We start from the raw sequence: 22496 nt of genomic DNA, 5'->3' as shown, positions 1-22496 counted from the left end.
GCAGCAGCTGAACCCTAACACTCCCACCCCCACTTAACACAATACGTGTTCCTTCACATCTCAGCTACCAAGCTGTCAAGAAAGGCCAGCTGATCCTGAATGTCTTCCCTCCCTCTCCTTATCTGGCATTCTTTATCTTGAGCAAGTCAGCGCTGTTGTGTGAGTCACCCTTTCTGGGTTGGGCAGTTTTCAGGACTAGGGGAGAAAGAAGCAGGATGCTCTGAAAGGGCCTGGATTGACAGCAGGTGGCAGGAGGGAGGTTGAACTGCTGCTGAAATATATATGATACTTCCTCTCTCATATCAACAAAGCTTTACTCCAACCCCTGCTCCGGTTAATATTAACCTCACAGGCCCCATTACATCTTGCAAAGCGCACAATGCTGCTCAGGACATAGAGTTAATTTTTCAATGCTTCTGCTATGTGCAGAAAGCTCTTCTTTACTAGCACTGATGATGTTACCTGGTTTGGGTAATGAAACGTCTGCAAGAAAACAAGGGACCTTGTTCTTCTCACAGAATACCTACACTTGTGGGTTCAAGGTGGGGTGTCCCAAATACTCTGTTTAGGGGAAAATACATTTAATCAGGTAATGGTTGCAAAGAAAATGCAGAAAGAAAATATTTAGTGCAGAAAGCCCAGGGAAATGGAAATATCACACCACCTCAAACTTTCTTCCATAAAAATATTTGGGCAGGGTGATCAGCTGGCACTGGGCACTCCTGTCAATCTGTGGGGCTGCAGCGATTACAGTTGGAAGATCAGCAGGATAAAGAGAGACTGGGATTAATAACCCCCAGGCATCCCAAGATAGAGAAGTGGACTAAAAATCAGCAGGCTGTGTCAAAATAAAGGCTCCGAGATTAAGGCCTGGGATTTGCCTATCGTATGTAATTTAAAAAACAAAACAAAAATCCAGTTAGCACTGTTCTCTGAAGTGTTTTCTTAACTGTATTTTTTTAAGCATGTCATTTCACTTCTCAAAATCATACTACTGGCTTATGTATTTCTGTTTACAATAAAATCAACTCCTTGGTCAAAACTTTGCACCGTCATTTGGGATGACGATGGCAGGCACTCTGGTTGGTTCTGCCCTTCAAGGACACAGGGCTGTTTTTCCCCGTTTCTGCACTCAGTGAGAGAGAACAGCTTGGATCTGTCCTTCCCTCTGCACTTGGAAAGAACCCTGGTGAGTCCTGTCCTGCACAGGCAGCCCTTGCCCGCTTCAGGCTTTCGTCACAGACGGCAGGCTGGGAAGAGGCATTATGCCTCAGGAGGGGCATAGCCCTGAAGGATGCCAGCACCAGGCCCCATCCCTGGGGTGAGGGGGAGGATGCTGTCCCCAGGGCTACCGCACACAAACATATTTGTTCCACCAGTCTTTGGAGAGGGCCCAGATGCAGCTGGGGGGGGCCCTCTGCCCCTTGGGGCCCTCACCAGCCCGCAGCCCCAACACAATAGCGGTGTCAAAGACTTCTTTCAGATTCTGTTGGGTGAGGGCCGAGCACTCCATGTAGCCAGCCATGCCCAGCTTCCTGGCCAGAGACCGGCCAGCAGTAGGAGGCACCGGCTTCTCCTGGCGCCGGGAGAGGGCAATCAGCACCTTGACGTCCTGGCGCAGGTCTGACTGAGTCCCCACCAACAGCACCGGGGCGGAAGGGCAGTGACGACACACCTCCGGGTACCACTTGTCCACAATGTTCCGGAAGGAGGTGGGTGCCACCACGCTGAAGCAGAGCAGGCAGATGTCGGCCTTTGGGCAGCAGGCCTGCCACAAGGCATCAAATTCATCCTGCCAGCAAACCGGGAAGGGCACAGCGTGAGGAGAGACTCACCACTCCCACCTAGAGCTCCCCTCCCCCCCTCCATCCAGGGCCCAGCCCTGGCCTTTGCAAATGGATGCTTAGGGCAAACCTGACAGGAAGCCTGGCCAAAGTTCAGTTGGGATGCAACATCAACATCACAGCTTGGACAGGAGGCCCTCCAAGCCCCGCCCCCACCTGGTGATCAGCCTCTTCGGCAGCAGAACTCCAGTTGCTCATTGCATTAATAACGTCATAAATCTTCACTGGGATTTTGAGTGTGCCTGTGTGCGTGTGTGCAGAGTGCCTGAAAAGAAGGTGGAGACCAGCGAAGGGCCCCTATCGCTCCGGAATGGGGCTCTGGGGACCAGGGTGTCTCCCAGGTGGGAGTAAAGCAGAGCGGGACTCAAAGAGCAGGGCTGCCTCCGCTCCGCTGGGGATCCCGCTGGGGCGAGGCTGCTCTCTTGGAGCTGAGCGCCGCTCGCTTCCAAAGGACTCCGAGGAGCCGAAGCCTGTCCGCGGAATCCACTTTTGCGAGAGCCTCGAGCCGAAGGCCGCCGATTCCGGCCGCAAAAACAACGCCGCGCGCGGCAGCCTTAATTCCCGCCTGGAGGGCCGCCCGCCCCGGGGCTCCAGACGAGCCCTTACCTGCCCGGCCGTGTCGCACAGCTGGAGACGGATGGGGGCGCCGTCCACTTGGACCACAGCTGGGGAAACACAACAGGCGCTCCGGTTAGCCGACAGACCGAGGGGGTCCGTCGGCCAGAAGCGGGGGGCGAGCACGCTCCTGGCCGGGCCTCCCCCGGGGGCCTCTGCTCCGGCGCACCCGGGCCCTCCGCCACCCGCCAGCCTGCGCACGCGGCGCCGGCCTAGGGCAGCGCCCTCCCCGTGGCGGATCCGCCGCGACGGAGGTACCGGAGAAGCGGTCGAGGGCCGTGGGCACGTAGCGCGCGGGGAAGCCGTTGGTGCTGTAGCTGAGCGCCAGGCTAGTCTTGCCCACCGCGCCGTCGCCCAGCAACACGCACTCCAAGGCCCGCAGCGGCCGCCACCGGCGGGCTCGGGGACGGTGCGGAGGCACCGGCGGCAACGTCATCGGCGAACCGTCGGAGCGCGGCGGCGACTGCGGCGCTCGGCGGCAGCAGGAAGGCGAGAAACCTCCTTTGCCTGGCCACGCCCCCTGGCCGCGGGGCGCGGACCTCCAGCACCTGCACCCTGGACCCGGCGGCCTTCAGCGCGAGCGAGGAGAGCCCCGGGCAGGGGCTCCAGGAGGTCCCGGCTTTCTGGCGAATCCCGAGCGGCGGCTTCTTCCCCTCCGCACTGCAAGAACCGGGGGCACCGCGACCTCCCAGAGGGCCCCAAGGAAAGGGGCTCGGCCTCACTGCCCTCCTGCCCGGGAAGAAGTCCAGCTTCCGCGAGCCTCACCCCGGAGGGGGCTTTCTGCTCAACAGGGGCAACTCTGACGAGGTCACCCAGAAAGGACAGGGGAGGAGACACGGGAAAGGCTTCTCTCTGGCTGGGAGCACTCTGCTCATGCTCAGAAGTGAGATCTTACTTGGTGGTCGCTGAATGAGATCCCATAGGTTTTCCCAAGGGAATCGAAAACCATCCCTTTCCGGCTAAGCTTTTTTTATTTTGAGGTTGGGGGCATTTTTCCCTGCTTTTCAGACCTAGCAGGAACACCCCTCTTCTTGGGACTTGGTATCCCTGCAGAAAACATCAGATGGGGGCTGGAAGTCAGCCAGTTGCTCTGCCTTGGCAGATTCCCCAATCCCGCTCCCAGCATGTCCTGCCCCACCCCCACCCGGGGTTGCAGGATCCTGTAAAACTCGTTTGTCAAGGAACACCTCCAGTCCTGGGCAGGGATCCCAAAAGGAAAACAGCAGAGCTGGCAAGAGGCAGGCCAAACTCACGCCCGGCCAATCCTTGGTCTTGGGAGCAAAAAGCCCAGCCGGCCCTCCTGCCCAGGAAATCTCCAGGCTGGTGTTGTAGGCAGGCAGAGAATTCCAAGGCTGAGCATCTTTTTAGATTTTGGGCAGGAGCTCCAGTGCCACCGGGCAACCCATCGCACAAGCTCCAAGCTGCCGTTCTGCCTGGCCAGTCAGGAAACCGAAGCTGGAAAGAGCTGAGCTCTGGCTGGGGGCCGATGACTCCTCCCTATTCCTACTTGGGGGATAGGAAGGGGGCCCAAGCATTGAGGGCCTTTTCTGCACTTAGCCATGAGAGCCAGAGCAAATTTGTCTTTGACAGAGGAGGGGAGCCAGAAGCTGCATTGCAGAAGCTTCCATTTGGGGAAGCCCCTCGGGCATTGCAGTATCTTCCTGAAATCTTGAGCGGGATACAGCCCAGCCCCGGAAATCTGGGTGGCCCCAGATGTCAGCCTTTTGCAAGGGTCTGGAGCCCTGGCAGTTTCCCAGAGGCTTGAGTCTCTGCTGCTGCTGATTGCTGGGGTTGTTGTAACCTTAGGTGGTATGTTTTCATCCCTGCGTGCAATTGAGAATAAAGACTTGCTATTAAGCAGAAGCTGCAAGGTCCCCTTCCTGCAGGCTGCGGGATTAAGCCCCACCCATCAAGGGTTCAGTTTTGCAAGACTTTGATAGCTCTTGGTCACTGAAGGCCCCCCCCCTTCTGAATTCAAACGTTTGTCCACTAGGATTCTGAACTTGCAGCCAAGTGCTCAATACCTGCTCTGGCAGTTTTGCAGCAGCATAAAAACCACTCTGGAAAAACAAACCTTTACTCTCAATCAAAAGCGAACGGCGACTCTTTTATGAACTAAGCAGCACTGCAAGACCAACTTGGAAACACAATCAGCCAGGTGGGATCAGGGCCCAAGCTGGGTGCTGCTCCCCTTCCACCCCCATGGGGCAACTCCTGGCTTGGCCTGTGGTGACAGAGCGGGGCAGAAAAAGTTTCAGGGGCTTCCACAGCAACCGCCCCAAGAACCAAGACCCACAAGCCTCTCTGGTCAATAAGATCCAAAGCCAAGGGAAAGAACAAAGAAACACATTTATTGCCCAAAGGAAAAGCTCCAGGTGCGATGTCTGGCCGTCAGACTCTGGGTACAAAGCTTTTGCCAGGAATCGGCTGCTCCCTTTCAGACGCCACACATCCAACGGGCACCCAACTCTGCCTGCCTTTCGTACAACTGCAATTTGTTTCTCTTTCACTCATCCATACACATACACACACACACTTACCTGCACAGGAGACAACATTAGAGAAACAACATAAACAACTTTACAAGCAAAAACTAGAAAAAAAGGCCAACAGTTCAGGAAGTGCCCCCACCTCAGGACAGGGCCTCACTTCTTGGCAAAGGAGATCTTCATAGCATTGTTCTGGGTGATCTTGAATCCTTGGAGGGCATCACGGGCGGCACCGGCCTGCACCTCATTGTCGAATTCAACAAAGGCAATATCATGGCGCCCGGGCACCAACCGCACCTCCTTGAAGCCAGGGAACCTGCAGCAAAGCAAAGTTAGCAGCTCAGGGCTGAATCTGAAAGGTTGGCATCTTGGAAGAGAATGGGGCCGCAGAGTCCCCTCCTCTCTGAGGGAAATGCAAGAGGCCGTGTGCTCAAGGCAGTAAGTCAAAAAAGGATTCTTGCATTAAGAGGCTCTCACGGGCATCAGTGTAGGAAAGGCTGGTGCACACAGTGCGTGGAGTGAAGTCCAACCTTCCACACCAGGCAGTCCGCTGGCAGCCCTGCCCGGTCCTCCCCCAAAGCCCCACCAAAGAGCGGAACTTACTGATTAAAAAGCATGGACAGCATCAACTCATTTGTCTCCTCGGGAAGGTTGGTGAGGAACAGGATGTGGTTAGGAGGATTCTCTGACAGCTGCAGGGGGCAGAAACATCCCACCGTTCTGATCACTTAAGACCCAGGAAGAAAGGGCCCTCGGACCCCCTTATTAAAACGGAAGTAAGACACAGACCCCCAGTGGTTTCTATCCAATTAACCAGCCCCAACCAAGCTGGCCCTGGGTCACTCACCTGCTGCGCTGTAGCCATCTGTCCTGGCAGCATCTGTTGTGGTGGCATCGCTCCTGGGGGGATGGAACCCGGTGCCATGCCAGGTGGTGGCATCATGCCTGGAGGTGGCATGTAAGGGGGCTGCCCTGGCATGTGGTGCATCACACAGGGGCCCTGGTTCATGGGGGGCATGCCCTGAGGAGAAAGCCAGAGATACAAGAGGTTCATGCTATGCCTCCCTCCTGAACCTCAGCAAAGCTAGCCCGGGGCCCCACCCCTCCAAAAGGCACAAAGAGACCCCCATCTCTTGCGGCTGCAATTCAAAAGCCAGCATGAAGCTCCCAAAGAGCCCTGAATCACAAGACCAGGCCAGGGAAGAAAAAATTTCACGCTTCAGAGCCTGCTTGCATTAAAGGTGAAAAAACCCACAATCCCCCCACACTCTGCCAAGAGTCTGGGTTTCATCTTGGACAAGGGCATCCTGAAGGAAAGCAGAGTTGTTTCCCCAGAACCCGCTGGCCCCAGAGTTTCCAGAGGCACTCACCGGCACGGTGCCCTGGACAGAGGGGGCAACTGGGGCAGCTGCTCCTGGCATCTGCTTCTTAACTGCTTGTGCCTCCTGGCCTTTGGGCTTTCTCTTCTCTCTTTTGCGGTCCCGCTCCACAAAAGTGCCCTTCATCTTGGCTATGATGTCAGAATCTGCCTTGGCATACTGGATCCTCTGGGTATGGAAAAGAAGCACCGAGTTACCAGATGCCTGGCCAGCCAACTCCCAAGCTTCACTGGGTCACAATGGCAGAAAAGGCCATCTTGGTCCAACCACATGGGGAGTTCACAGGCACTTGGCTGACTGCAATTAGATCTCCTTTCTTAGTAGAGCCACCTGCCTCCCCCCCTCCTCCCCGCCAAAGCCAAGAACGGTGGCGACTCACCATGGGCTTGTCATAAAAAGGGAACCCCTGCATGGAACGTAAGGCATTGGTGGAGCTGCAAATTTCTTTGAAAATGACGAAGGCCTGGCCTCTCATTTTCAGGTTGCGGGACACCAGAATGTCAAGGATCTGCCCAAACTGGGAGAAAATGGCATATAGAGACTTCTTGAGCTCTGGAGAAAAAGGAAACATTTTAAACTTTTGCTCTATACTCCTGCAGTCAAAACACAAGTTGGTTACTATGTTAAGATAACTCAACTTTGGGACACTTATTGTCCTTCCCCCCCCTACATGGGGCTCCCCTTGAGGAGCACTCGGAGGCTCCAACTGGTGCAGAGTACGGCCGCGCGGGTGGTTATGAGAGCGACATGGCATTCCCATGTAACACCTCTCCTGCGTGAGCTGCACTGGCTCCCGGTGGTCTTCCAGGTGCGCTTCAAGGTTTTGGTTATCATCTTTAGAGCGCTCCGTGGCTTAGGACCTGGTTATTTACGGGACCGCCTGCTACCACCAATAACCTCCCACCGGCAGGTACGCTCTCATAGAGGGGCTCCTCCGGGTGCCGTCGGCCAAACAATGTCGACTGGCGGCCCTCAGGGGGAGAGCCTTCTTTGTGGGGGCACCTACTATCTGGAATGAGCTCCCCCTGGAGATACGGAGGATCCCGGATCTGCACATCTTCTGTCGCGCTCTCAAGACTTTTTTATTCCATCAAGCCGGCCTGGCCTAAATCTTTCCCCTTTAAAATGTAAATTTTAATTTGTTTTTTAAATTATTGGGTGTTTTAAATTTGTCTCGGCCAAAATTGTTTAATTTGGTTTTATTCTGTTTTTAAATTTTATATTTATGTGTTTTATTTTGTGGCTGTTCACCGCCCTGAGTCCTTCGGGAGTAGGGCGGTATATAAATCCAATAAATGAAATGAAATGAATAAATACTACGACAAAAATAAGCAAAATTTGCACACAAAGCACAGATGCTGCGATATACGCTAACATACTACAAATACTCTTCCTTTCCAGGAGAATCTAGGAACCCAAAATAGATCAATATGGGAACTGCAGCCCTCCTAAAGTTGCAGCCCTCCCCAACTCACCATCTTTCTTGATTTTCTCATTGAGATTATTGATGTAGATGGTGTGGTTGGACCGGGATTCTGGGACCGCCATAACAACTGCAAAGCTGAGGCTGGCAGGGAATGAAAAGATTCAACCAAAGTAATTAATTTTTGCATTAAGAGATAACACTGAAAAACGAGAAAAAGGTTAATTACAGGGAAGTTGAATTGGAACACTCAGCCAGCCCCAAAGAAATGGCCACCGCCTCCAACACTCCACAGAACGGAAGGAGCCTGTGGTTCCTGGTTACCGAGACCGGGTAGCTGAGAGCGGAAAAGAGACTACTCGGTAAAGCATGAAGTGGATGAGAGGCCACCAGTGCCTTGTTGGGCGGGGCAGGACGGAATGCAAGGAAAGCACCTTCCTCCAAACGGCCGGCTCTGGATCCAATGCCGCTCAAGCCTTTCTCCTCCTCCTCCTCCTCCTCCTCGGAGCGCACCAAACGTTGTCGCATATTGTGTACAATCTACCCGGGATCCACTTTCTTTCCAAGAAACCGCGGCCACCGCTTCCCCTTCCCTCCGCCTTTCCCTTCTAATTCCGCTCGAGCTACGACGGCTGCTATCCGGGATGCTCGGGCTCACGCGCGCGCCTCCCGTCCCGGAGAAGCCAAGGAAGCGGCGGGGGGGGGTGGGGGGGCCTCGGAAAAACGAAGAGCCCAGTCCGCGCCGCTGCCCTCGACGGGAAGGCCCGCCCAGCGCCTCGCCCCCAGCGACACCCCACGCGCGGATGGCGCCCCGCTCGCCCGATCCCTCACCGATCCTGCGCAGGCCGCGTCAGCTCGCCGACAAGCGATCCCGCCGAACCTTCCTCGCGTCTTCCACTATTGGACGATCGTTTGCCAAATCACCGCTGGGGGATGACGACTTCCTCCTGCTTCGCTAACGTCCAATGGCCGTTATCTTTACCCCACCCCAAATGAGGTCGGGTTAGGAAGCCCTCTTCCGGGATGTAGCCCGCCCATCGTCCCAGCTGCAATGTTCGATTGGTTGATTAATCAAGTCGGGCCAAGTCGACGCGTCACACGCTGGAAAATCCTCACTGACGCAAATAGATGACGCAATCCGACTACCGCCTAACCAACCAATGGCGATTCGGCCGAAGGTCCGTGACCCTTGACCCTCTGGGTTTGCGGCGGCATGGCGGAGGTCGTGCGGAGTTTGGCGGCGGAAAGCCCCCCCCCGCCGCCGCTCCCGCCCGCGCCGCCCCCCCCGCGGGGCGCCGCGTTTCTTCTGGCGACGGCGCAGCAGGCGGGAGGCCTCGGGGACCGCGGCGGCGTGAGGGAGCTCCTGCGGCGGCAGAAGGCTCGGTAGGGCGCCGGTCGCTCTGCGTGTTAACGGAGCCCGGGCGGCGCCTGGCTTCCGCGAGCGCGGCCGCCCTTTAGCCCGCTGCTTCTGGGGCGGCGAGGGCGGGGAGGGCCGCTGGTGCTCGGCGGGGCCTCTGAGGCTGCCTCCCGGCTGCTGTTGCAGGTTCAGCCGGCATCTGACGTGGCTGCTGTTCCTCCGTCCCGTCCCGTCCCTCATCCAGGAGGGCCCGCAGTGAGTATCGTCCGGAGAAGCTGGTGCGGTCTGGCCTGGCCCTCTCCTGTATGATTAGTCCCTCCGGCTGAAGATTAAAGGATGCCGGCCTTCGTACAGCCAAGAGCCTCGGGCTTTCTTCCTCCTGCAGGTGTGGTTTGGTGGCCCTTTGGATGGCCGGTGCTCATCTCTGCCTGTCTTCTGAGGTTCCCCTGGAGAGAATTAGGCAGGTGGCTTTGGCGAGGGGCTACACGGCGCAAGGAGAAATGTTCTCAGGTCAGTAGCTGAGAAAGACAAACAGGCACCCTGCAAATGTGTCAGGGCTCTAGAGCTTCTCTAGGTTGACAGCGGGTGAACCACTGGTTCGGCTGCCCAGTTATGCCAGTTGGGTTGGGGGCTCCTTTGTAATGAGCCCAGCATTCCCCTTGTCACCCCCTCAGCTGCTGACATGGCCAAGCTGGCCGAGGAGGTCTTCCCCTGTAAAACAGAGCTGCTCTCTGGAGGCCTGCAAGGACGGAACCACGACAGGATTCTTCAACATCTTGGTGCTGGCTTCCCTGTGCTGATACCGTATCCTTCTCTAGGGAAGCTTTTCCTTTCCATTCCCTTCAAGGCTTCTCTGAAGTTTGAATGTTTACTGAGACTTTCAGTGGGTCTCTTGTCAGTGGGGGAAAGAGCGTTTTCACTCAAGGCAGCCGGTGCCATAGGGGAGCTTCCTCTTGAACCAAAGTCTCCAGGCTGGACCTTAATGCCTATCGCAGCTATGACGAGGACTACAACCATGAGCCCTGCCTCAGGAATGGCTACAAGGCTCACTGGGCTGTTGCCTCTGGTATGCTCTGCTGGCTGGCTGTTAAATGTGCACAAGGGGGTGCTGTTGCCACACTGGAATTGTGGGTTGGGGCTCATCTCTGGGTGTCCCAGAGAACAGGTTTGTGCTTTGCTTTGGGGGAGAAATGGGACAGAATGGCATGGCCCGCCCATGTCCCTGGATGGGGATTCTGGGAATCATGGTCCCAGCACAACTGATGGATGACCAAGTTTGGGGTGGGGGGTGCAGATCCTAAGGCATCTGTTGTGGAAGGGAGGTCAGTTGGGAAGGACAGATTTGGCTAAGGACAGGGTTAGATTTCAGTATCAGGACTGGCCGGCGTGAACAGCAGTAAAGACAGCACCCCCCACCCCCCCAGTTCCACTGAGGGCCCAGAAATCTCTCCCCCCTCCATATCTCATTTCTTTCCCAGGAGCTCTGCTTGGTCTGAAGAGTGACTTCCATCCACCTGCCTGCGAGGAAGACGAGGACATCCCAGGGCTCTTCCATGCCAGCCACACTGCTTCAGCCGTCCCTTTGGAGGCCATCGCCGAGACCTACTTGCTGTCAAAGCAGGGCAAGAGTTGCCGTTACCAGCTGTGGAGCTATGCTCAGATACAGGAGAGCAACGCCCAGCTGACGGGCTTCAGTCCCCGGCGGGCAGCCGATGGAAAGGTGTACATTGTGCCTGCAGGGGGGGTGCAAGAGGGACTGTGTGGACAAGCGGTGTTGCTGCGGCCAAAGGCATGAGGGCACTCTGGTGGCACCAAGTTGCGCTGGAAGGGGGCCGCACCTAGCTTTGCAGAAGCACCACTGGGCTGTTAAAGGGTCTTAGACAAATGCATGGGAACTGCTTACATTTAGCAGTGCCTTTAGATAGGGACATTAGGAGGCAAGAAAGAGAGATGTCCGTCCCCCTCATGCAGAGCTCCAGGACACCTGGACAAGGTTGGGGAGAGACAAGCTTATACTTGAAGCTCATTTATGCCAACCAACCTGGCATTGTGTTTCAGTAGAAGGAAGAATGGAGGAAAGGTAGCTTAAATTTCCTCTCTGCAAAGTGCTTTTTGCCTTTAGAAATTAGAACAGCTTACTGTTTATCTGATTATAAATGAGATCAATTTTGAAACTGTAAGCAGGAGGGAATAGAAATGCTGGTGTGAAAGTCAAGTGACCGCCTGCCTTTTCGCCCTGTGCTGCTGGTGTTAATAAAGGAGTGTGACTCTCCGTGACGCTTTGGGCCTTGGACTGTGCAATGTTTAGAGCCTCACTGGTTGCTTTTCCCTCTCTCTTAGCCCTTTACAGCCGGCACACAAACTTTCCCTTAAAATGCCTGGCTTTTAAAACAGCCTCTCCTTCCTCGTTCTGTGCCAAGCGGCTGCAAGAAATAGTTTGTTTTGGATGCTTTGAAGTTCCCCCCTCCAAGGAGCCAGCAAGGCAAAGGTCATTTTGAATTTGAGATGGTCTTTCCAGATTTTTCTTGGATTAGGGGTCCCTAACCTGTGGGCCCACTCCTGCAAGAGGGCCAATCAGTGCACGCGTAATTGTGCGCACTCACAGCTCCACTCACAGGAGTGTCGCCACATGGGCATTTGCAGCCCTCATTGTGTGAGCATCGTCACAAACATCACAGGCGCTCACTCATGCACGTGCCCCTCCAACCAAATCATCCCCCCTTTCTCCCCTTCCCCCGTTCTGGGCTGCCAACCCAGAAAGGTTGGGGAACTCTGACCTAGAGTGCCAGTCATGGATCACTTGAACATATTTATTTAATCGACCTTACCACTCCAATCAGGCTTGCCATTCTAGGTGTCCTTTTGACTGGTTAATGAAGGGGAACCGATAAAGAAGAACCTTCCTAGGAAAATCCCCCCTTGTATTCCAAGTCATTTGAAGAGTCCTAGTGCAGAGACAGGACATGTCTTATGGTGGCCCAGCATTCGGGTTGGAAGGAAGGTTAAAAGGAACCATTTCCATCATGAAGTTTCTGTACATGTTTACATCCAGCATGTGACATGGAAGTTCTTCAGCTGAGCTTTTTCAAGCATGTAAAGATGCCCAGGAGGGCTTTGTACCATAAAACTCTATGCTTGTGTGTGCTGCTCACATGGAAAAGAGTGGCTCCTTCTGGGGTCCTTTCATCTAGCTGATTTGATTGATGAGTGTTTGAGAAGCGCACCCTCCTCTTTTAAGAAGAAATGTTGACATTGTATTCTTTAAGTCTGTTCCTTCCACTCGTTCAAAAATTGTAGCTTTGCTGCCTTCCCAAAGTGACAGGGAATTCTCTCTATATGGGATTGCAGCTTCTAAGGGACACGTGAGGACCCCAACTCTGGGTCCTCTGGCCATCTGCACTTCCGTAAAGATTGACTGCTGGGCATTCGGAATGCTGCTGCCAGGTTCTCTGGGTAGCTGCAGTCCAGTCCTAGACATTCCTGGGGTTTCTTAGGATATCTGGCTGAAATTAAGTCAAGGGTCACTGGGACTAAGCTGGCAACATGTTGCTCGTCTGGTTATGTCGGGCTTGTGTCCGGTTTTCCCAGCATGCTCTGCATGATTGCCGTGAGGTTTTCCAAGCCCCACAAATATCCATCTTCACGATTGCCTTCCACCCAGGGCAGCCGGTGGGTCAAGGTCTGTTTGTCAGGCAGTGGCACCGTCTTGCCAAAGTCAATCATCCAGACTCTGGCAAGCCCCGTTTTGTCATGCACAAAAAGGAGGGAGCTGCCTACCACCTGGAAACAGAGAAGACTCAGCAAGGGCCATGAAGGTGCCAGACAGATGCCCATCTGGTTGGCGGGAAGATGCCAGAAAGTATATCTTGCTTAGCAGAGTTGGTCCCAGGGGCATCTAAACAGGGTTTACTGAACCAGCCAACAGTATCAAGCTAGAAGGATGCCACCAATTGTTAATCCTAACGTGTGCCAACCTAGCCAGAAAAGGCATCCAGGTAATGGGGCAAGGCTGCCCTTCTGGGAGGTTCTCCCCAAACAAAGGCAAAGACGCACCTCATGTGCCTTGAAGAACTCTGACTGATCCAGTGCCGCTCTCACCTCCTGCAGCTGGTCCAGGTAACTGCTCTGTGGAGAAAGGAATGAAGCAGCCACAAGCTGGGCTGGGGATCCTTCCCACTGACCCCCTGTACAGTGAAGAGGCTTGGATTATTCACGGAGACCCATAGCTCATCTTAGAGCTTTATATACCAGAGCAGCAAAGCTGCTGCATCAAGTTCAACTCCAGTGAAGGGCTCTGTTGCTGGGACTGCTGGGCCATCAAAGCCACTACCAGAGCAATGGCGAAGCAGTCCTGCAGCAGATCCCCAGACAGAATGGAACAACTAGAAAATGTTGTTGAGGGCCCTCCTGCCGGGGGTCTCAGTGATGGGAGCACCCCAATCCCCATCTTCCACTGGCCAGAAACTGGATCCTCACCAGAAGGTGTTTGTCCTTGTCCAGGAAGTCCCAAAAGGCCTCCACGACTTGCTCAGGTTGCCGGGTCTTCTTAAAGCTAGTGCTGCAGATGCCACTGGCCCTCTGGGGATGCGGGGGGAGGAAGAGGAGGAGCCTAGTCAGTCTTTACCTAGATCAGAAAACAGACTCCACAGGAAGAGCAGGAGGAAGCTCTGTGGAGTCAGCTCTAGGAGCAAAATCTTGCTGGTCTGCGTGGTGGGTTCCTTCCCACTGCTTATTCCCCAGGGAGAGGCAGCCTGAGCCTCCTTTCCCAGGGCACAAGACATGGTTCTGGCAGGGATCCCCTTGAGTCTCTCCCCAAACAGAGTATCGGATGGCAGGGAGATGGGCCAAGAGAGCCGCCAGGATCCAATGGGCAGAAGGCAACTGAGCTTGGGCAAGGGGAAAGCCCCCTCCCCAATCAACGCTGGGCTTCCCCAGCATCCAAGCAGGAGGCAGCCAGATTTTGGAGTGCTTTGCCTCCCTAATGAGGAGCCCCCCACACACCTTGACGCCCTCGATGCGGAACCCGAGTGAGCTGGTGGAGCTGAGTGATTCTCTCCATTGCATGTAGCGGGGCTTCAGCACACCACGCTGGGCATGCTCCTCCAGCGTGGGAGCAGAAGGGTCCACTTCCATCATCTTATCATACATGTCATGGCGCAGGCAGGGCTGCTGCCTCGCCTTCTCCAGCTCCTCCTCCAGGTATGTCCTGCACAGGGCGGGGAGAAGACGGTGCCCTTGGAGGCGTTTGTGGGGCAAAGCTCTCTGGGAGATGCAAGGAGCCTGCACCCCCACCCCCACCCCACCAAGGGTATCTGTGGCTGAGTCAAGTCCCCCAACTGGGAGCAAAGGAAGGCTCACCTGACGCCCATTTTGCAGTCCATGATGGAAGGATTCTCGAAGCCAGACAGCAGGTCCTCCATCTGGATGTAGGGCTGCCCATCGTGCTCTACCATCCCATAATATGCTGGGACATAGGGCTTCAACGCATCACCTCCCAGGCGCTCCAGGCACTGCTGCTCATTGGAGCAGTGTCTCTTCAAAACATGGCCCAAATCCCCGGCCTTGAAGTTTCCTGAAGAGGAGGAGGAGGATGGAGGAAAGGCTTGGCAGAAATCCCATGAGGGCCTCACCCTCTACAGAAGATGCCCACCCAGCTTCCTCCCAGTGCCAGAACCGTTCTTTACCTGCGTGGCCAGCAAGCTGAACCCAGGGGTAGTGCTTCCGGAAGGAGATCACGCAGGGCGACCACTGCACCAGGCTCTTCAGCTTCTTCCAGGGCTTGTTCTGCAGACAAAGCAGGGCTGCCTGAGGAGACTGCAAAGGTGAGCACGAGAACAGCCGGTCTGATACACAACAGCAACACTGCAGAGGATCACCTGCTGTCACACCTGAGTCGATCTCCCAAAAGAAAATAGCACAAAGTGCCAGGAAAGGCCAAGTCTGATGGGAACCAGGAGTAAAAATGGACTGGAAGGGCTTGGAGCTCATTGGCTGATGAGCCCACTTCACAGGGTTGTCGTAGGACAAAACAGAACCACCATGTTTGCTTCCTATGATTCTTGAAGCAAAAGCAGGATATAGGATGTGTAAATAACAACCCCTTATTATTTTCTCCACGGCAATGAGTTCCAATGTCCATAATACACGATTGTTACTGTCTTGAATTGCCTCTGTTTTCTTCTGAGGTAATTTCAAAAATGTGGAATGAACACCCAAAAACTGAAGGGTCCCAAGAGCAGACCCTCTCGGAGGAACTGGAGCCCCCAAGAGCACCCCATTCCAGTCCTTCCCCCCCCACATCCCCACAGCAGCCCCCAAGTAAAACTGGGCCCAGCAGTGGGGAAGATCCTGCTTGGAAGATGGTAGAGATGGTAGAGAGAGATGCCAGAGCCGCAGGAATGGGGGGCGGGGGGGGGATGAATTTTCAAAATAAAACCACAAACATGTTGCTTTTGTTGTATGACAGGGTGCAAATGCCCTCCACAGATCTACAATATCAGGACAGGAAGGGGGTCAGGCAGGAAGACCCTTCTCCTGGCCACGTCCCCATTTGCACCTGGCTGATGAAATCTATGCCCTCAGCTGAAAAAGCCACCAGTTCCCAAACCACAATGGAGAGCAGGAACTGGCTGGTGCAGTAGCCCCACAGCCTCCTCAGGGCTCCTGGGCTCTGGGCGGGAAAAGGGGGGAGGGAGCATCATGAGAACCCGCTCTGGAAAAAAGCCCAATGTGCCCACCTCCCCAACAGGTAAAACCCAACAGGTTTGGCTGCTTAGCACAAGAGAGGCTGCAGGCGGCGGCGGCAGCAAGAATGGCAATGGCAGATGCCATGTTTTCCATCTCTCTCTTGTAAACAGACAAGCTCCGGGGGAGACCAGCCTGCCAGAGCGCACCTGCAGCATGGCTGAAGCCAGAGCCCAGCACCCCCACCCCTTAAGAAGAAGCCCAGGCCGGTCTTGTGCTGACATCCAGCTATTCAGGAGCCCCGATCCCCAGAAGGAGAGAGCAGCCCCTCAACAGAGAGGGGGACACCTGCTTACCCCCAAGGCGAGGGAGCATCACGTCCCCAGCAGAAGCCTGGATGGGGGATAGCCTTGGTAGTACAGGGGTTTAAAGCACCCTGTTATTAAGCTGGTTATTAAGACCAGCTGCCTGCAATTACTGCAGGGTTCGAATCTCGCCAAGGCTCAAGGTTGACTCAGCCTTCCATCCTTTCTAAGGTAGGTGAAATGAGGACCCAGTTTGTGTGGGCAATAAGCTGACTTTGTATAAATATACAAAAGGATGAAGGCTATTGCTGAGCACATTGTAAGCCGCCCTGAGTCTTCGGAGAAGGGCTGCATATAAATCAAATTTAAAAAAAAAACTGCGGAGAGGGTCTGTGGCTGGAGAGTGGGGAAGTGCCTAGAGGGCCCTTGCGAGGCAGCCCCTTCCTTTCTTCTGCCCAGGATAGAAAGCAATTGACGCCCCCCCCCTCCGTGCAGCTCTGAGGAAGACCCTCGGAAGGTGGGGGACACTCACCGGAAAGGAGCCCCTGTCCAGCTTCCTCATGACTTCCCCCAGGCCAGGAACGCTGGCTGCTCTCCAGCCCCGGGGTGCACACAGCCAGGGTGTTTATGCGCTGCTGTCCTGGCCACGCCCCTTGGCATGATGCTGATGGCACCTGTGGCCCCTCCCTTTTCCTGGAAGTGGGGAAAGGAAGAGCAGAGTGGAGACAGCAGGTTGCTCAGCAACCTAGGGACGTTGCAAGGAATTTTCCATGACAGGCAAAGTGGAGAGCAAGAGGACCGTCAACAGACAAGAGGACAGTCACAGATGACTCTGCCCTGGAGGCCCCCGACAGTGCACAGGCTCTGCTTAAATCCGAGGAGAGCGATCTGGCCAGACTCACCATGAAACAGATAATGCAGGCACACCTGTTGGCCCTGGCCAAGGGACACATTGGTGTTGTCCCTCACACAGGAGGGCCAGACTGGAACCTGCAAGCTGGGATGAGTGAGAATCACAGCTCCGTTCCTGGGCGCATCTGCAAGGTTCAATCTCCAAGCAGGGCAGGAAAGATGCAGCCTCGACATCTCAGCTGAGGAGCAGGGTGTCCATGCAACGCCTGGCGGACAAGCTTAAAAGGACTGTGTGTGCCGTGCAAGGGGTGGCACTTGAAAGCCCACTCTGCCCTCGGAGGAAAGCACGTGCAGAACCCCCATTGCACTTGGCACTTCGACTCCTCCACTGAGCAAGCAACACAGCGATCCCCACACAAACCAGCTCAGCCATTCGGCCCCCCAGGAAATACCAGCCAGCGATTCAGGACCAGAAGCTCCATTCTTCCAGAACCATCCTCTGGTACCATCAGAGGCCTTTTGTGCAGCTGGCCAGGGACCAGGAGGAACAGCCACCCTCGGCCCTTCCGTAGAGCAAGTACCGTCCCTTCTTTGACGCTCTAGTGGTAATAAACTCTTCTGTGCTTTGAACTCAGCAAATGCTCCTGACGCATTCTTCTTGAATGTCAGCAGCACCAATGTACCCCTCCCCAAGCTGGGGGGGATGGTATCAAGGAGGTTTGTTTTCCCCAGGGAGCATTCTGTCTGCATCCAAATGCTTGCAAAAGAACCACAGGTGGGAAAGATCACCGTTGATCTACGGTGGCCTTCAAAGAAGCTTGAACTGAAGAAGCTTCTTGGATGGGAAGCGAAACATCTTCAAGTAAACAGAAAGTACAGTTGCCTTTTGAAAAAGCACCTTTGGGACAACCATGACCTGGAGGGCTGAGGATCTCCTTCTCTCACCTCCACCTCTTGGCCTCTGAAGTCTAGGGTCCTTCACAGGACCATGCAAATTCAGCACCACCGCCTCAACCTGTTTGCATCAAGGTTTTCTGGAGAGGTTCCCCCAAATACTCTTTTGCCCGAGGATCCCCGACAACCGAGGCCTCCCTCCTTCTGCTCAAGAGGGTCAGCTGCTGCCAAATCCTGAGACAGCTTCCCTCCAAGCCAGAGCAGCCAGGCACTTTAGAAGAAATTCTATTTTTATGCTTTTGTCATTTTCAATGTGACTAATTCCATTATGTTTTTATTACAGTGAGTGAATTAACTTGTGTAAACACATTCATTAGTACTTCTTTGAACACTGCCCCAGCATCTTCCTATGAAGGGAAATGCAGAAATATCTTAAACAAACATCTTGGTTTACAGAAATAAGCCCTTTTTGCTCTCCTTCAGCCTTCGGGATCTTTCTAAGGGTTTCCATTCAGGAGGCGAAAGGGACCAATTAAGAACCTAAGCCACACTTTAAGGTTCATAAAAAGCATTTAGCCCTTTTTATATTTCAAATGACCATAGAAAGGGGCCTCCTGCCATTCTGGGTCTGCCAGGACGCTTCCCCTCCTTCTGCTTTCCCCCCTTTGCAAAAGCCTGGATGGGCACATGCCCAAAAAGGCAGCCGGAGCTTGGGGGGCCAGTTCAGCCCTCCAGCTTGCATGCGGCAGGCGCACTCAGCTCCACTGACTGGCCAGAAGCACCTGAATCAGCCCAGGGTGATTCATTCCACCGGAAATGAATCCATTGCACTTGGAGCAACTGAAGCAGCTCATCAAGAGGCCAACAGGTGTCTCACAGGTAGAAAAAAGTGCTCTGTATGTTCCAGAAAACAAATGAAGGCAGGGAGGGGTGATTGGAGCAGCTTTTCTCTGAGTCAAAAGAGTACCAGCACGCTGTGGATATTCATTTGAAATAGAACTTTTACCACACTTCACCCCTTCTTACTCTTTATCTTCTCCTCTCAAGATAAGACAGTGTCCTGGGCTCACATGCAAAACCTTCCACATGCCTCTTATTCTCCAGGAAAACATGTGATGGAAGGAGCAGCCCCACACTTGGGACAGGAAAGCTGGAGCTCTATTTACCTGGCTGGGAATTCTGGAAGTCCCCATAATCAACCCCCCATTTGGGGACGAGGATTGAAAAAGCCTCTGATCTCCAAGCCTTTGATCCCATCAAGAATGCCCTGGGCCTTTCCTGGGAGGATCGGAGGGGCCAGGAAGAGATGGGCCCCCTTTCATCACCCCAAAAGAGAAGCAGGAGGCAAGCACCTTTCCCTCTCCTGAAGAGCCCAACCGCTCGCTCATGGAAACCAGGTTTTTAAAAAGCCAGAAAATGTGGCTAAATGGATGAGAAATCACAGAAGATCCATGATTCAGAACAAGAAGCCCCTGTTGATGCTCAGCTCTTGTAAAGTTGGAAATACTTTGCACATCCTGCACTGAGTCAGTGGGACCAGCTGTTGCTCTTGAGTAGGAGTACGCAAAGGGAGGGGGAGGCATGGGGAGACTGTGAAGCAAGGGAAAGACTCCCTTGACTTGTGGCTGGCAGATGTGAGATTTCATTGTGTTTTGTGCCTGTGCAGCACTTAGATCTGGTTCAATCTTTGATCCCTCCAGATGGGAGAGCATGGTCCATCAAGATAGCACCTCGCATTGGGGAAATCTCCTTCTCCTGTGGCAGCAGGATTCCCCGGTTGGTGGCTACTCTTGCTAGGAGTTGATCACCAAGCCAGTTCTACCTGACCTTGAAAGCAGGATCAGACCGCCAGGATACCCACAGGTGGGGCTGGGCAGGAAGCATCCCAGCAAGAGCAGAGGCAAGTTTGTTCCGTGTTGCTCCGGCTATCAAAGAAACTCAGTGCCGAGACCTGAGGGATCCAGAATCCAGTGAGGCTCTGGCTGTAAAATGGAGCCTAGCCAGTTACCCTCATTAGCAGCACCGTTGCCATCTTTGTTGTTTTGCTGCCCGCAATATTTGGCACATGTGACACCACTAACTGCAAGCTGCATTGGCTACCACTGTGAGTCTGTGAGGCGATTCAAGGTCCTTCTCTGTCCCTTTGGAAGTTCCTACATGGCTTGGGGCCACCTTCTTTCCTCTCCGGTGGTTTCTCCCATCTGACCAGGCAGGAGAGGCCTGTTGCGGGTTCCACCAGCCAAGAGGGAAGAGGAGCCTTTTCTGCTGCGGCACCTCCTTGCCGGAGCCTCTCCCTCCAGGGATTTGGTTGGAGCTCACCTTGCTGGCCTCTGAAAGGCCTTGGAGGTCTGGTTCTGGGCCAAGCTGGGGCCAAAGTGTGTGCAGAAGCCCAGCCATGGCTACCTCCAAGGCCTTTTATGACTTCAGCTGCTATGTGCATCGTTTTTAAAATTATTTTAGTAACTGTACTTTATTTTAAATTTTTTCACTGCCCAGAGTCACCTATGAGATCTGGGCAGCCCTATAAGCAGGATAAATCAAGAATAAAGCACAAATCATGGCTGAATGCCCACCACTCAAGAGACAGAACCTCGAGGGCAGCCCCGCACTTCTCCACCCAGCCAGCGGGGTCCGAGGCTACTTGCACCTCGCCGCCGACCCCTCGCCCCTCTCGGGGTCCCGGCAGCGCAAGCCTCGGCCCGCGGCGGAGCATCCCCGGCCGCGTCACACCCACACCCCCCGCCTCACCTGCGCGTCCCCGCGCTCGTCCCCTCCGGAGGGCGCTTCTCCCGCGCCGGCGGCCTCCAGGCGCATCGCCCTCCCGCTCCGGCCGCGGGCGAGTGGCCGCCGCGGGCGCGCCCGGCGTCGTCCAGCTGGAGGAGGGGCTGGCGGCGTCCCAGGCGATCCCCGACTTCTCCCGGGGAGCGGCGAAGCAGAGCCGGGCGTGGAGAGGCTGCCCCGGTGACTCTGCGACTGCCGGCTCAGGTGGGGCGGAAGGGCCGGGGAGCCTCCGGATGCCCGGACCTCGCCGAGCTCCCTCCCCCAGGCTGCCTTCCCGAAGGCCCGCCCCGCCCAGGCCTTGGCCCAGAGCCCCGTTTCACCCTGGCCGATGGGCTCGCGCGCTGGACTCCGCCACCCACACGTTGCCCGGGCCTTTGAAAGGACCCCCTTTTTGGTTCAGCGCAGAAGCGGCGAGAGGGGCTTCGGGAGGCCCGGAGCAGGTCGGCTTCTTCTGGTGGCTGGTTGCGTGCGGAGTCAGCCAGGGTGACCCACAGCACATCTTCCCCGCCTGATGCCACTGCCTGGATAGCTATTCTGGGGTCAGGGGTGTTTCGTGCTATGCCTCCCCCCCCTCCGCCGCCAACTCTGAGCTAAATGGAGCTTCGTTATGTAGCGTGACATGGCTGTATATTCTGCAATATTGGGACTGTCGATGAGTCAACAGCAGGTCAGAGGAGGAGCCGCTGTGGGACAGAGATGACAGCTGCTCTTTAAAAATTATGATTTATGATATTGCTGAGCACATTGTAAGCCGCCCTGAGTCTTCGGAGAAGGGCGGCATATAAATTAAATTTAAAAAAAAAAAATTTAAAAAAATGATTTAAATCAAATCCACCCTGGACCCTGTCCATGACTCACTTGTCCCAAAGAGCAAACCAAGCCCCCGTTATTTCATTGGTCAAATTTCTTGGCCGCACATCTTACTGCAGGGTAAGTTATGGCACTGTTAGACTGGCACGTTCAGGTTGGTGGGCCTGATCCATTGGCCAAACGTTCCTCAAGGAGAAAGGAAGGGCGAGCCAGTGATTTTTTAGTAAACACACACAAAATAGCCCCAAGAATTATAGTACAGGAGCGTTCTAAAAAAACATATTAAAAACAATGCAATCTCAAATAGCTACAGTAGGCATCCATTGACCTGGCAATTTGTTTTTTTAACTTGAGCTTTTAACAAATCTTTCAGAATTTCTGATGGGCCTGAGAAATAGAGGCTGTAGTCCCACCAGATGAGGTTAAATGGGTTTGGTGTGATTTTGTGTATGTGGGAACCCAGCCAGCCATTATGGGAGCAGACAAAAAAGAATTAATGTACACATTTACAACCAGTTTTAGGATTTTTTTAAAAAATTGTGTAATGATTTCAATGCAGGGTGTTTGGGTTATTTTGTCTGCGTGGTTAGCCTACAACACGTGGGAAATCCAGAGTAATTGCTAAACACCGCACCCCATTACCCTGCTTGGACAAAAAAACTGCGCACCGCCTGCTCACCAAAGCAGTGCAATCAAAGTCAGCCGGAGGCTGTGAGGCCGCTGGTGGCCAAGGAAGCGTGTCGCTTCCTTGCGTTGGTTCCGCTCCCCTGGCTGTGCATTTACAGGAGGAGCGCCGGCTCAGAGTCCGGGAGCGCTTTTCCAACGGATAGTGTTCCAAAGAGGGCCCTGCGGGCTCCGAGCAACGGCTGGGCTCTGTCTCGGCGGCAACAGGATTTCTTTTTTCTTTTTTTTTTTCATTTTTTTTTTTATTTTTAAACAAACATAACATAAAACCATCTTCAATTGCAAACAGTGTGTCGGTTACAAGTCTTTTGTGCATCATTCACCAAATTCATAGTTTACAATTTACAATTTACCTAAATTCCCATATCATCAATCTATT

The 22496-nt window shown here is 54.3% G+C and overlaps 4 protein-coding genes across 12 annotated transcripts; 1 reads left to right on the top strand and 3 right to left on the bottom strand.

Annotated features, from left to right (window-relative positions):
• Positions 1–933: 933 nt before the first annotated feature.
• LOC148112323 (rho-related GTP-binding protein RhoU-like) lies at positions 934–3005 on the bottom strand. Its single transcript, XM_087876207.1, has 3 exons — positions 2718–3005; positions 2451–2509; positions 934–1792 (listed from the first exon to the last, which is right to left on the bottom strand). The coding sequence occupies exons 1-3, from the start codon at positions 2893–2895 to the stop codon at positions 1349–1351; spliced, it is 681 nt and encodes a 226-aa protein (XP_087732333.1). The 5' UTR covers positions 2896–3005; the 3' UTR covers positions 934–1348.
• A 1784-nt stretch (positions 3006–4789) lies between these two features.
• On the bottom strand, positions 4790–13646 carry SNRPA (small nuclear ribonucleoprotein polypeptide A). 5 transcript variants are annotated; one of them, XM_087876205.1, is made up of 8 exons: positions 13584–13646; positions 13161–13232; positions 7803–7894; positions 6707–6879; positions 6319–6495; positions 5796–5969; positions 5552–5640; positions 4790–5264 (listed from the first exon to the last, which is right to left on the bottom strand). In XM_087876205.1, exons 2-8 carry the CDS (start codon positions 13163–13165, stop codon positions 5105–5107), a joined length of 870 nt encoding a protein of 289 aa, XP_087732331.1. In that variant the 5' UTR covers positions 13166–13232; positions 13584–13646; the 3' UTR covers positions 4790–5104. The 5 variants fall into 5 exon arrangements, with proteins under 5 accessions (XP_087732331.1, XP_034294235.1, XP_034294237.1 ...); XM_034438344.2 differs by lacking the exons at positions 13161–13232; positions 13584–13646 and adding an exon at positions 8582–8846; XM_034438346.2 differs by lacking the exons at positions 13161–13232; positions 13584–13646 and adding an exon at positions 8582–8834 and having other exon boundaries at positions 6707–6844.
• Positions 8771–11384, top strand: ACTMAP (actin maturation protease). 2 transcript variants are annotated; one of them, XM_034438348.3, is made up of 6 exons: positions 8771–8928; positions 9294–9362; positions 9493–9617; positions 9782–9911; positions 10103–10173; positions 10586–11384. In XM_034438348.3, exons 1-6 carry the CDS (start codon positions 8879–8881, stop codon positions 10900–10902), a joined length of 762 nt encoding a protein of 253 aa, XP_034294239.1. In that variant the 5' UTR covers positions 8771–8878; the 3' UTR covers positions 10903–11384. The 2 variants fall into 2 exon arrangements, with proteins under 2 accessions (XP_034294239.1, XP_034294238.2); XM_034438347.3 differs by having other exon boundaries at positions 8865–9133.
• Positions 11904–21259, bottom strand: ITPKC (inositol-trisphosphate 3-kinase C). 4 transcript variants are annotated; one of them, XM_087876184.1, is made up of 8 exons: positions 20591–20917; positions 16629–16789; positions 14792–14891; positions 14466–14679; positions 14109–14313; positions 13584–13685; positions 13161–13232; positions 11904–12887 (listed from the first exon to the last, which is right to left on the bottom strand). In XM_087876184.1, exons 2-8 carry the CDS (start codon positions 16656–16658, stop codon positions 12666–12668), a joined length of 945 nt encoding a protein of 314 aa, XP_087732310.1. In that variant the 5' UTR covers positions 16659–16789; positions 20591–20917; the 3' UTR covers positions 11904–12665. The 4 variants fall into 4 exon arrangements, with proteins under 4 accessions (XP_087732310.1, XP_034294227.2, XP_060549741.2 ...); XM_034438336.3 differs by lacking the exon at positions 16629–16789 and having other exon boundaries at positions 20591–21259; XM_060693758.2 differs by lacking the exon at positions 20591–20917 and having other exon boundaries at positions 14792–14921; positions 16629–16739.
• Positions 21260–22496: the final 1237 nt, after the last annotated feature.

Source organism: Pantherophis guttatus, chromosome 10 (assembly GCF_059756535.1).
Source record: "Pantherophis guttatus breed Tessera chromosome 10, ASM5975653v1, whole genome shotgun sequence".
In the NCBI taxonomy this organism is placed as follows: Eukaryota; Metazoa; Chordata; class Lepidosauria; order Squamata; family Colubridae; genus Pantherophis; species Pantherophis guttatus.
This window is presented reverse-complemented; position numbering and strand designations above follow the sequence as displayed.

What these genes read in the sequence shown, in the direction of transcription:
- SNRPA (XM_034438343.3), bottom strand. Translation starts at nt 8,278, where the DNA reads ATGCGACAACGTTTGGTGCGCTCCGAGGAGGAGGAGGAGGAGGAGGAG. An exon ending in CTGTCCAGGGCACCGTGCCG is followed by an intron (nt 5,970 to 6,318) that starts GTGAGTGCCTCT and finishes CTTTCTCCTCAG; the next exon opens with GGCATGCCCCCCATGAACCA. An exon ending in CTGTCCATGCTTTTTAATCA is followed by an intron (nt 5,265 to 5,551) that starts GTAAGTTCCGCT and finishes GCTTTGCTGCAG; the next exon opens with GTTCCCTGGCTTCAAGGAGG.
- ACTMAP (XM_034438347.3), top strand. Translation starts at nt 8,964, where the DNA reads ATGGCGGAGGTCGTGCGGAGTTTGGCGGCGGAAAGCCCCCCCCCGCCG. An exon ending in CTGCGGCGGCAGAAGGCTCG is followed by an intron (nt 9,134 to 9,293) that starts GTAGGGCGCCGG and finishes CTGCTGTTGCAG; the next exon opens with GTTCAGCCGGCATCTGACGT. An exon ending in GGCTTCCCTGTGCTGATACC is followed by an intron (nt 9,912 to 10,102) that starts GTATCCTTCTCT and finishes TGCCTATCGCAG; the next exon opens with CTATGACGAGGACTACAACC.
- LOC148112323 (XM_087876207.1), bottom strand. Translation starts at nt 2,895, where the DNA reads ATGACGTTGCCGCCGGTGCCTCCGCACCGTCCCCGAGCCCGCCGGTGG. An exon ending in GGCCCTCGACCGCTTCTCCG is followed by an intron (nt 2,510 to 2,717) that starts GTACCTCCGTCG and finishes GTGTTTCCCCAG; the next exon opens with CTGTGGTCCAAGTGGACGGC. An exon ending in TGTGCGACACGGCCGGGCAG is followed by an intron (nt 1,793 to 2,450) that starts GTAAGGGCTCGT and finishes GTTTGCTGGCAG; the next exon opens with GATGAATTTGATGCCTTGTG.
- ITPKC (XM_034438335.3), bottom strand. Translation starts at nt 15,407, where the DNA reads ATGTGGGGGGGGAAGGACTGGAATGGGGTGCTCTTGGGGGCTCCAGTT. An exon ending in ACAAGGACAAACACCTTCTG is followed by an intron (nt 13,233 to 13,583) that starts GTGAGGATCCAG and finishes CTTTCTCCACAG; the next exon opens with AGCAGTTACCTGGACCAGCT. An exon ending in AGTTCTTCAAGGCACATGAG is followed by an intron (nt 12,888 to 13,160) that starts GTGCGTCTTTGC and finishes CTCTGTTTCCAG; the next exon opens with GTGGTAGGCAGCTCCCTCCT.